Source organism: Opisthorchis viverrini (genome assembly GCF_000715545.1).
Source record: "Opisthorchis viverrini unplaced genomic scaffold opera_v5_292, whole genome shotgun sequence".
Classification (NCBI taxonomy): domain Eukaryota; kingdom Metazoa; phylum Platyhelminthes; class Trematoda; order Opisthorchiida; family Opisthorchiidae; genus Opisthorchis; species Opisthorchis viverrini.
In genome coordinates this window covers 106506-116952 of record NW_008751945.1, presented here as the reverse complement: position 1 = coordinate 116952, position 10447 = coordinate 106506, and the positions used below count along the sequence as shown (strand labels likewise).

At 46.1% G+C, this 10447-nt stretch overlaps 2 protein-coding genes across 2 annotated transcripts in view; one reads left to right on the top strand and one right to left on the bottom strand.

Annotated features, from left to right (window-relative positions):
- Positions 1–2331: 2331 nt before the first annotated feature.
- The window catches only part of T265_09573 (hypothetical protein), a gene marked incomplete at both ends in the record, with an annotated part of 31288 nt that continues 23172 nt past the window's right edge, over positions 2332–10447 (bottom strand). Inside the window, one exon of the mRNA XM_009175683.1 lies at positions 2332–2457. Coding sequence (XP_009173947.1) covers positions 2332–2457 — 126 coding nt within the window. The remainder of the gene's footprint in view (positions 2458–10447) is intronic.
- The window catches only part of T265_09574 (hypothetical protein), a gene marked incomplete at both ends in the record, with an annotated part of 6446 nt that continues 1654 nt past the window's right edge, over positions 5656–10447 (top strand). The window contains one exon of the mRNA XM_009175684.1: positions 5656–5889. Within this exon, the coding sequence (XP_009173948.1) occupies positions 5656–5889 (234 nt within the window). The remainder of the gene's footprint in view (positions 5890–10447) is intronic.

The following is a 10447-nucleotide window of genomic DNA, read 5'->3' as shown; positions in this document are numbered from 1 at the left end:
TGAAGAAAACACGCGGTTTTCGGATGACTTTGGTTGGAACTAAATGAGAGAAAGAAAGAGCGAATGGTGGATTGTGCCGCCCGCTGAACTCGGCAGAGAGAATCGGCAGCTCTGGTTCCCTATTTTTTCGGGCTTGACCTTTTGCCCTTTGAACCACTTTTGGAAGACTTGGACTTTGGAGATTGTGGGGACTTCTTCGGTGAGCCTTTCTTACCTTTCTTGCTTGTGGGTGACTCTGCGCCACCACCAACCAGACCCATACGTGCTGCAATCAACACTTCTTTATCCGGCACTTCCGGAAGTGGATCACTCAGTGGCTGCAAAGTGTACTGGTTTTGTAACGCAATCTGATGAAGTTGGCGTCCGTGATTATACTCGTGATGTTGCATGATCATGCAGGCCAAAATCGGATCGGAGCACGAAGTGAAATCGACTTTACACCATCCACAACGCAGGACGTTATTGGTCACATGAACAACCAGAAGATGGGCTTGAAGTTGAAAGTCATTTCGAAATGTTTGCCAACAGTAGACACAAGTTGTCCCGGGATCGGTCACATTCATCATGAGTTCTTTCCTGATCCATAGGTTGCCGAGTTTTACTAAGGGTTCTGTGTGGTTGAACACAATGTGTTGATTCAAACTGGCATCGTTTCCAGCCGGAAACCCACAAAACGAACATATCTTGAGATCATTTCTTATTTGCGACGCGTTGCCATGACAACCGAGGATGTGCGCGTGTAGACCGTAGTTTGACTTCGAGGGCCAGTTGCATATTGGACATGAATAGGGAAAACGCAGTCCACTGTCACCCAAGAGTTGGCGTCTGCTCCACAATGTGTAGGCGGGAACATGTTCGTTGCGTACGTGAACCAACAGACTATCCAAGCCAGGTGTGGGTACATCGGAGGGCTCACACATTTGTCTCTCCTTGGCCGCTTTCAGCTCCTTCGCATGGGCCAACCTCTTCTCTTCATCCGCATTCGCAGGTAACGGTGGAATGTTTGGTGGAGGTGGTTGCGGCGGTTCATCGTAAGTGAATGTGCACATTCCGCAAACGCCAGGTGGCTTATCTGGTCTGTGGAAACATAACAAGTGTATGGCCAGTTCCACTCGTGATTCATAGGGCCTACTACGACAGAACAGGCACCGATAAGGTGGTCCCATATCCAAACTGACGGGACAGGAGATCAGTCGCAAAAAGTTCGCTTTCATCACAGGACATTTATGATGCTCCACATCTTTGATATTGACTACCGTCTGGCAAGCTCGACACTGTTGGTCTTTGCAATCAAAAGGAGCCATGTGGTTCATCAGAACCAAATGGGCTTGGATAGCCGCGGAGTCATTGAACGACCTCAAACAAAGGTAGCAAACCGTGGTTGGTTCCGTTTGCACGGCAATCTCAATCGGTGGCTCTGCATCCGACTTATTTTTTCCTGGGGAAGTTTTCTTTCTTGGTGAGTTTTTACCTCCCGGACTCTTCTTCGGAGATCGTTTAGGCGAACTACTCTTGGGCATGTCTAATCAAAAGGCTCACCGGCCTGTGGCCTATCCAGTTCACAGTCGGACGGCTTAAACTCCCGTGATAATCGATCCGGATGAATAGCCAATCAATACAAATCTCAGTTGCAGTGCCTAAATCAGCCAATCAGCAGTTGTGATGGAGTAAACATTATTCAGCTAATGAAGACAATCGGAAGGCTGCTGATTACGGTGAGTCTAAATAGAGCTTTGTAAACGAATTCTCTACAACGAACTCCACGAAACAAATACGAGTACTCTGGAGTCTGAGACGGAAGGTTCATCGAAGTACTTCCAAGCACCAGTCTTCGCTGTCTTCCAGCACGAAATGATGAAAAACAGTGCTTTCTGCCCCCGAACCATCTCTAGGACGAGTTACATTAAATAGCGATCGCCGTAAACACACCAGAGGACAGCTCAATTTTCGCTGGCAAAGTGAAGAAGTCGAGGTGAGGTAGGAGTGAGTAGCGAAGTCTGTCTAGCTTAGTTTTCACCGCCTTCGCTAGAACGTGGTTGGACCGTTGTAACAGATCAAACCTGGAAGACCTGTGCATCCATTTTAATCCTTTGGAGGATGACCAGATGTAGTAACGGTACTTTTCTCAGCTTAGTTCTCGGTCTGAGCCTCCCAAGCTAGCGTTCACGTCAAAACAACCACCAAAGATGCACAAGGTATATTAACACCCAAAACGAAGTAAGGAAGACTTGTACAGTGCTTCAAGTGTGTAGTGTGGACGGCAATAACTTTTTCGAAATTCTAACGCGTTCTGTATGCGCCACTGGCAACCGATATTTCGCCAGTACTGGGTCATGATTGGCTGTTGGGTTCAGACTTTCGACCAATCAGATCTCGGCATGATGCCGGACCGGCAAGCGTCCCGAAATTTTGGCCAATCTTACGTGGTATGGGTTTCTCAGCCGTAGCAGCACCTGACTGCAAGCATCAAAGCGGAATCCATGTAGAATACGGCATAACGCCAGAGCTATACAGTGGCTAGCTTCAGCATACTTGGAAGAATTTTTCAGGAAGTTTATAAATATAGCGGCCAATTGCCTTCCCCTCAGAGGTGGACACATGATAGATGTTCACATGACTGACCGAATTCTTAACCAAACTAGACAGGGCAGTGTGTAGCACACATCGAGTTCATTTCAGATAGTGTCGGCAACATAAACTTGAAGTTGGAAGGGAGTTTTCCAGGTTGTCATGCGATTTTGACTTTTAACTGTGAACATAATTTGAGTTTGTTTTCCCATGGTTTAAGTAACATCCACAAGTTAGTTTGCAAATGAGTGTATTTCACAAAATTTGTCCAATTTGGGTTCAGGTAGGACATGAGATTGACGGGACTGTGCCTGGGCTCCAAGAAGAAACACGAGGTGACCTTGTACTGTACATTCTGCCGAAAACGATTATTATAAAAGAGGGATCCGTCTGGGATCATCTGAGTCTCTCATCGAAACCGCATGTAAATGAGACCGTCTGATGAGTTTCGTGCAATTTGGGTTCAAGTAGAACATAATATTGACGAAAACTCGAGTATGAACGCACAGATTGACGTAACCAGTTATAGGCTGTCAGACAGTTGTTAGCAAGCTTATGAGTAGCTCCTTCACGAACATACACGAAGATATCTCGAATACTGTACCAACTGAAACATGAGGCAGCCTTTGTGGGGAATATTAGGAAAGGAAAACTCACCTGGGTATCCCGTTGAAACCAAACTGGTGGACAAATGAATGCTCCACGAACATTTAACTTGATCTGTCCGTAGTCCAATAGAATGATTGGGATGAAAGCTTAGCTTTTACTGATACAATAAAGAAGCGACTTCCGAATGGGAGAATGTTATATCTGACTGCTGTCTCCTCTCCAGTGCCTGAAAAAAGACTAGCTGACAAGGAACACAACAGCTTTATTGCGAACAAGCAACGGAGTGTAAAACACGCAACGGGCCTGTGCTATATAGTTAGGAGGCACTGGCTGACCTTGATCCAAGGCTGTCACGAACCTCGAACCAAAGCTGTCAGAGCGGTATTTAGTGGAGTATCTCGGTAGGTTTCGGGTATTCTATTAGGAAAGGAAAACTCAGCTGGGTATCCCGTTGAAACCAAACTGGTGGACAAATGAATGCTCCACGAACATTTAACTTGATCTGTCCGTAGTCCAATAGAATGATTGGGATGAAAGCTTAGCTTTTACTGATACAATAAAGAAGCGACTTCCGAATGGGAGAATGTTATATCTGACTGCTGTCTCCTCTCCAGTGCCTGAAAAAAGACTAGCTGACAAGGAACACAACAGCTTTATTGCGAACAAGCAACGGAGTGTAAAACACGCAACGGGCCTGTGCTATATAGTTAGGAGGCACTGGCTGACCTTGATCCAAGGCTGTCACGAACCTCGAACCAAAGCTGTCAGAGCGGTATTTAGTGGAGTATCTCGGCAGGTTTCGGATATTCTGGGATAATCTTCAGGAACCTGAGCTTTTGACGGAGATTTAAACGCAGTGCCTGTCGAGGATTACTCAGTACTGTCAAGATTTCTGCTTTGGTTTGTTTTCTCCGACGGCCCCCAAGCATATCTTAGTCAAAATGCTAAGCTTATCTAAAAAGAACTTACTGGCTGTAGACCAGAGGGTTTTTGAACACAACTCTCCTAGTAAACGGCTAATCAGAAAATCCGTCGCCAGGTGCGACGAACCACAATAAACGAAAACCAAATTCGTGTGGAAATGAGAGTGCTTGTCGAACTCTCTCCAATTTGGGATCAGGTAGGACACAAGGTTGACAGAAACTCTGGGTTTGCGCCAATGAGGAAGAAATCGGTGGCGAGCTGTCTGAGTGTGTCGAACAATTTCGTGATCGGCGCATTTCGTCTTCCGCTACAGTTTCGAAGGAATTGCTACCGCAGTCGAAATATCAAATGGATTATTTAAGAACTATTTAATTTAACTAGGGATGGAAATAAGCAACGATAAAATCAGAGCTTCTTTTATAACCTAATGTTTCGGTCACTTTGGACGGTCTTCTTCAGGAGTGCAGTAATCAAAGTGCTGCGAACAGCCCTCACTTCACTGGTATTCTAACAGCAAACTACTCACAGTATTTCAGTAGCTGAACTAAGGAGTTAATTTTTATGCGTTACGACCGATGTTTACACTTTCAGGCTCACACAGTCTAAGGATATGAACTAGCATAAAACATCTGGAGGGCTGGCTTGCTCATAGACAGATTTTTATCAGACACCTACCAAATACCCCGCCTTCTCTCAGCTTTGTTAAGCCGCGAGAATCTGTCGCTCTCCATTGTTGGACCCTGCTCTTGAATTTGGTTTGTTCAGTGAGTGCATGAAGTGTAGAACTGTCTCCAATTGACTCATATATTATATACGTGTGTGCGCCAAAATGATTGTCGTTAAAATTGATTTTGATGATCATCTTGATGTATACAGGGACACCGACTTCGGTGCATAAAACTGCTGCCGAATCATTTAGCTAAAAAACGGCATTGATGTCCTGATGGTGTTGTAGGTGTGTCCAATGAATGGTGAATTTCATAAGTCGCAGAACGTTAGCTGCCAACTAATGATTTTTGAGGGTGAATTCCGAGCACGAGAAGAAATTGCTGCGCCACATCACCCTGAATCCTGCCCATATTTTACAGAAACCGCTTTTAACCATAGCATGTGTTCAGCCATACGCACCATCCAGTGGCGAAGAATACTGGATTAACAACAATTAGTTCTGCACGTGTTTTGTGACTCGGATAATGGGTTGTTCTTAAGTCACTTAATTATTCATACAAATATCCACGCCTGGTAATTTACTACTGAATGCTTACTATAGAGAGTAAAACGCTGTAAGTATTCATCTCCATTGCGACACTGTTCAAGTAGTGCAGACGAGGAGTTGTTTTCACAGCACAATTTTCACAAAATCACGGTCAAGGTAAGAAACGATGGGTCAGAGCCGGTGTATCAGTGTCGAGGGCACTTCGGCCAAATTGTTACGAAAATGATGGTAATTTTTGACTACTCATGAGTAACACAATTCAAAATGGTGGAAAATATCGGCGGTCCGGGTTGAGGTTGTTCGCCGGCGAAGTCACCTGACTAACATCAATCAATACGATGGTTCGAATTGAGGCGAGCGACGAAGTGACACCCGTATTCATCAAGGGATGGTGGAGTCAACTGGAAAGATCACAGAAATTAAAAGTGTTTAGCGTGATTTTGGTCTATTTCGCCGTTTTCCTATTGTCATGCGAGCTGTACACCAGAAGCCACTTCGTCATTCATCGTATCTACTTGAACTCACTCAAGAAGGCAGGATTTCCGGAACAGCCAGTCAATTATGAGTTAGGAGTGAGTTCCGAAAGCCTTTAATGTCTCTCCTCGATGTTTTCTCCTACAAATTAGGCTTGTTGGGTATATTCTGCGTTTTTTCCACAAGGACCTAGCAACAACAGACCCCAGAAAACGCCACTAATTGCTGAGCACTTGGCGAAGCCATTCGGAAGGGAATGGGGGAACCTTTTAGCTGGAATTAGTGGATTTCCATTCTTCCAGGTTATTGATAACGAAGACAAATCCCGGACTTGTGGAAATAAGATTGAACATGGTTACTATTCAAATCCCATCTTCATCCTCATTATCGTTGACAATAAGAACAATAATGTTGAGCTGTCCAGTGCTACCTGGACGTGGCAACCTATTTGAGAGGAGTCATGGTGCACAAAGAGGACATAAATGTTGGACCGGGAGGGTCTGATACACACCTAACACAGATATATGAGGTTCTGACAAATTCAACATTCAGTTGCATAATTGAGGTCGGGGATGATGGCACCGAAACTTTGACCTTTGACCTGTCGCCAAGGTCCACTTACGAAGCTATATGTACATATTCTAGGGAGGTACAACTTTCGACAACGGAGGTAAGGGTCCCTTACGGTTGCTTGACAAGCGGTAGTCCGGAAATAGGTATTGTGCGAGTTCGCAACCGGAAAACTAGAACGCGGGGGAGTTCGCTTGTGCAGCCACGACCGACTTTCCAGGACGTGGTCTACCCGACCCACTTTGTGCCTGTTCCGGTAAGGTTGTGAGATGAGGTCACCACTTGAGGTCGATGGGGTGGGAAAGGAAGAAGCAATACCTGAGGGTACTTGTCGTACCATCAACGGAATTTAAGAACCCAGGGATTCCGTCAAAGATTTCCCCGCCGAGAAGGTAAATGTGCCTTCTTCGTGATGGTATGGCAGGTGCGTAACTTTCTGGTGAAAATTTCGGGCCTGGTTTCCTGTACGATAATTCCAGGTTAGAGATATCTACCGCTTAGACGATCCCAACTTACGCCCTGATAACCGTAAGATGAAATAATTTCCAATCTAAATTAGAGGAAAATAGATCTGAGTAGATGCAGAAGTCGACACTGTAATGCACTTCTGGGATGGCCCCTGCGTCGCGGACACCTTTCCATGCCTGTGGCAAAATACGCTAATTCGCAAATTAAGTGCTGTCAATGGGGGAAGCAGCTGAGTTTGGCGTTTATGAATGGATTTACTGCACAAAGACATTCCAGATATCGCATTATACTTTCTTGGCACAGCACACTACTTATAGGGTTGATGAAACCTCTGTGACAGCCACTATCGTTTAAACCATTTTGGGGCTCATCAGGTAGGCGCAGTCTGAAATGGTGAACAATCCACGAAGTGTACCGATTTTCAAAGTTAGTTGGTGTTAACGATGGATCCAAAAGAACGCCGGTTGAGCCAACCGAAACTTGAGTGACCAACTCCACCTGATGAGTTCCAAGGAGGGTCGAACAATCGGTGGGCTGTCAGAGTTTTTAGCAGTCTTACAAGGGATGAGTTATTGACTGCTATAGTTAGGTTAGGCAACTACTCTCCTCGCTTCAGTTGTCTAGCCAGGCAACCAGGATATATACATCTTCGTCGTTCAGCTATAGCAGCCCTCAATGAAAGCATCCGGATACGGTTCGCGTGACTGTAAAGCAGCGCTGTTTGGCGGGAAGTGCAATTCCATTTCTACAGAATAAATCGCCACGTATGTTCCAAGAGACTGTGTTCGTCGGAACTCTAACCACTGACAAATCTGGTGTCGCATGGACAGTACCCAGTGGGTCATGGAGATACACAAACCGTCACGCCACGGTAAGGTCCGGTCTCTTCGTGAGGGAACTCCTCTGTTATGGATAACTATCGTTTATTCAGTGGGTCCTACTGACAAAGACAGGTAGACAACCGAGATTTGCAATATATATCAGAAAAATAGTTCAGCTGTAACACCCTTCCGGTGCCTAGCTGCCATGCCACACGAAGGAGGCACGTGGGCTGGGATACTGCCAGGTTGCCCAAGCCTAGACAAGAGAAATTGAGAGACGCAGAGGTCGGGTTCGAACCATGGACCTTCCGGTCAGTAAATTCGCGCTCCAACCACTTGGTCCATCTCGCCCCCGCAACACATAGGCAAGAAGCGATGTAGAAGAGAGGGGGATTTGGAAAACTCAACAGGGTTGGGGGGAGGTGTGACAGGACAGCGGTGCCCGAAGTAGGAATCCGGTAAGTGACAAACGTGATAGAACCACAAAAAAGTTAGAAATTGCGGCCTTCTGCGCTATGATGGAACCAGATCGGCAAAGTACGAACCCCCCACCCAATCACAAAGCAGACTAGTTGGCCGCGAGCGATCAATTATGCGTAAAGAGGCGAAAACACCGCGCATTGAAAAAAAATGATTGGATGTGTTCTGACGGCAGGCGGGAAAAACACACTTACTGGAGAACACAGTTGACAGGCTGAAGTGAATTGGGCGATTGGGGGGGATACAGGCAAGTGGGTGAGTGGAGTGTGAATCTAATGCCTGGGAATTGTTTGTGAAGGTTTGGCCTAGATAAGTTGGAAGGCGAGTTCGTCAGAAGCTGGGTAGATATGAAAGTGCGTATACTGACGAAGAATTCATCAGTCTCATCAGCGGTTAGGGTTAGGCACGTGTGCTCTTAGGAGGTGACAATCAAGATCGCTCGTGCGAGATATCTTCTTCAAAATGAGATTTAGTCCAAATCCTTCAACAATGTAACCAGGGTCGACAAAACCGTTCAGCTGTAGCACCCTTTCAGTGTCTAGCCACCCGAAAGATGTACGAGGGTGCCAGGCTGTTCAAACCTAGAAAGGAGCAGTCAACGCCGGGTTCCAACCTTCCGGTCAGTAAATTCACGTTCTAACTGCTGAGCCATTCCGACTTCTACCTAGGGTTGCTCAAATTACTATTCAGTAATGTTTGAACATCATCGAATTCGCTTTATTTTCTTCACCAAAACGAAGAGGTTGCGGTGGCTGGCAGTGTATCAAACAATACGATTAATTGTAGCTACAGAGGTAAACTTCCGATTAATCCTTCGGTGCCATGCCACACGAAGGAGGCACGAGGGCTGGGACACTTCCAGGTCGCCCAAGCCAGGATAGGAGAAGTCGAGAGGCAGAGGTCGGGTTCGAACCACGGACCTACCGGTCAGTAAATTTGCGCTCTAACCATTTGGTCTATCTCGCCCCCCCCCCCAAACATACATACGTGTGCCTCATTGAAGTGCGACAATTCTGAGAGGATGCTAGCAATCGCTTCAGAATCTGGCATAGTTGAGTGAAACGAACCGATCATTTGGGCGGAATAATCGGAATAATCCTCGAAATTCGAATAACACGCAAATTTCCGATAACAAATTCACACCATTCCAGATGTTGTTGAAGCGTTAGATTGATGATAACCACACGTTGTATTTGTGAACAACGGAACCACCTAGTGTGTCATTCGGGGTTTGTGCCGGTTGTCCTGACTAGTGGAGTCGTCAAGACAGAGCTGCGTTGAAGCATGTTGCCTATGTGTACCTTTGGTTCTGGAACAATATGTGTTTACTTATTATACAGAACCACTGTGTCATTCGGGGCTTGTGCCGGTTGTCCTGACTAGTGGAGTCGTCAAGACAGAGCTGCGTTGAAGCATGTTGCCTATGTGTACCTTTGGTTCTGGAACAATATGTGTTTACTTATTATCAGGATGGAGGTAGGTGCCGAATTTGTAGTCACCAGACCAGACAACGGTTAGTCAGACGTCGCGGAACCATGAGGTCACGATTGTCATTCGAACTGAGTTCCATTTCTGGCGGTGGCAATAAAATTGCAGCATGAGTTTTTGAAATACCAGCCGACACCTCATAATTCAAGTACGCGGAAAAGAGGCCATCAGCGTGTTCAGAGCCCCCAAATGAGCCAAAATTACTCAGCAAACACGTGGGCAGTGAGGCATCGTGAGTTCGACTACCATCCAAAAAGTCTGTTCCTCCTTGTTGTTAGTATGTGCACTCCAGTCTCGGTTGTCACAGCGGGTGGCAGTCTGGATCAAGCTTGTAGAAAGTTGTTGCGCAACGGAAAAAAACTGAAGACGGCTATTCTCAAACTGAGCACTTTGGAATAACGCGCCTTCCTAGTTGGGGGGTTAAAGTACCTACGGGACATGTCACGTGACCTGTCGCAACATGCTGTTACTACATAGCTTTCATTTGTATAACGGGTTCATGTTGGGTGAGGATCGATTTGGGTCAACCCAACCGATGGTGTCCCAGTTCGATATGATGCTCATGTGTTCTCATCCCGATGCTTTGCTAGGGTGTGGGTACTTAGTCCTTAACCGCTGTCAACGGGAATATAAGGCTGTTTTTGATTGGTTCCGATTAATCCTCTTTCCACTGCTTACTGGGACATTCTTCCTGACAGTTGCAAACGCTGGAGGGTTTCCAAAACCCTGGTGTTGGCGTCAGATAGTTTATTCCTGAATCTGAAGGGACGTGTGTATCAAGCTACAGTACGGGCTGTTTTGTTGTATGGCTGTGAGACTTGGCCTTATC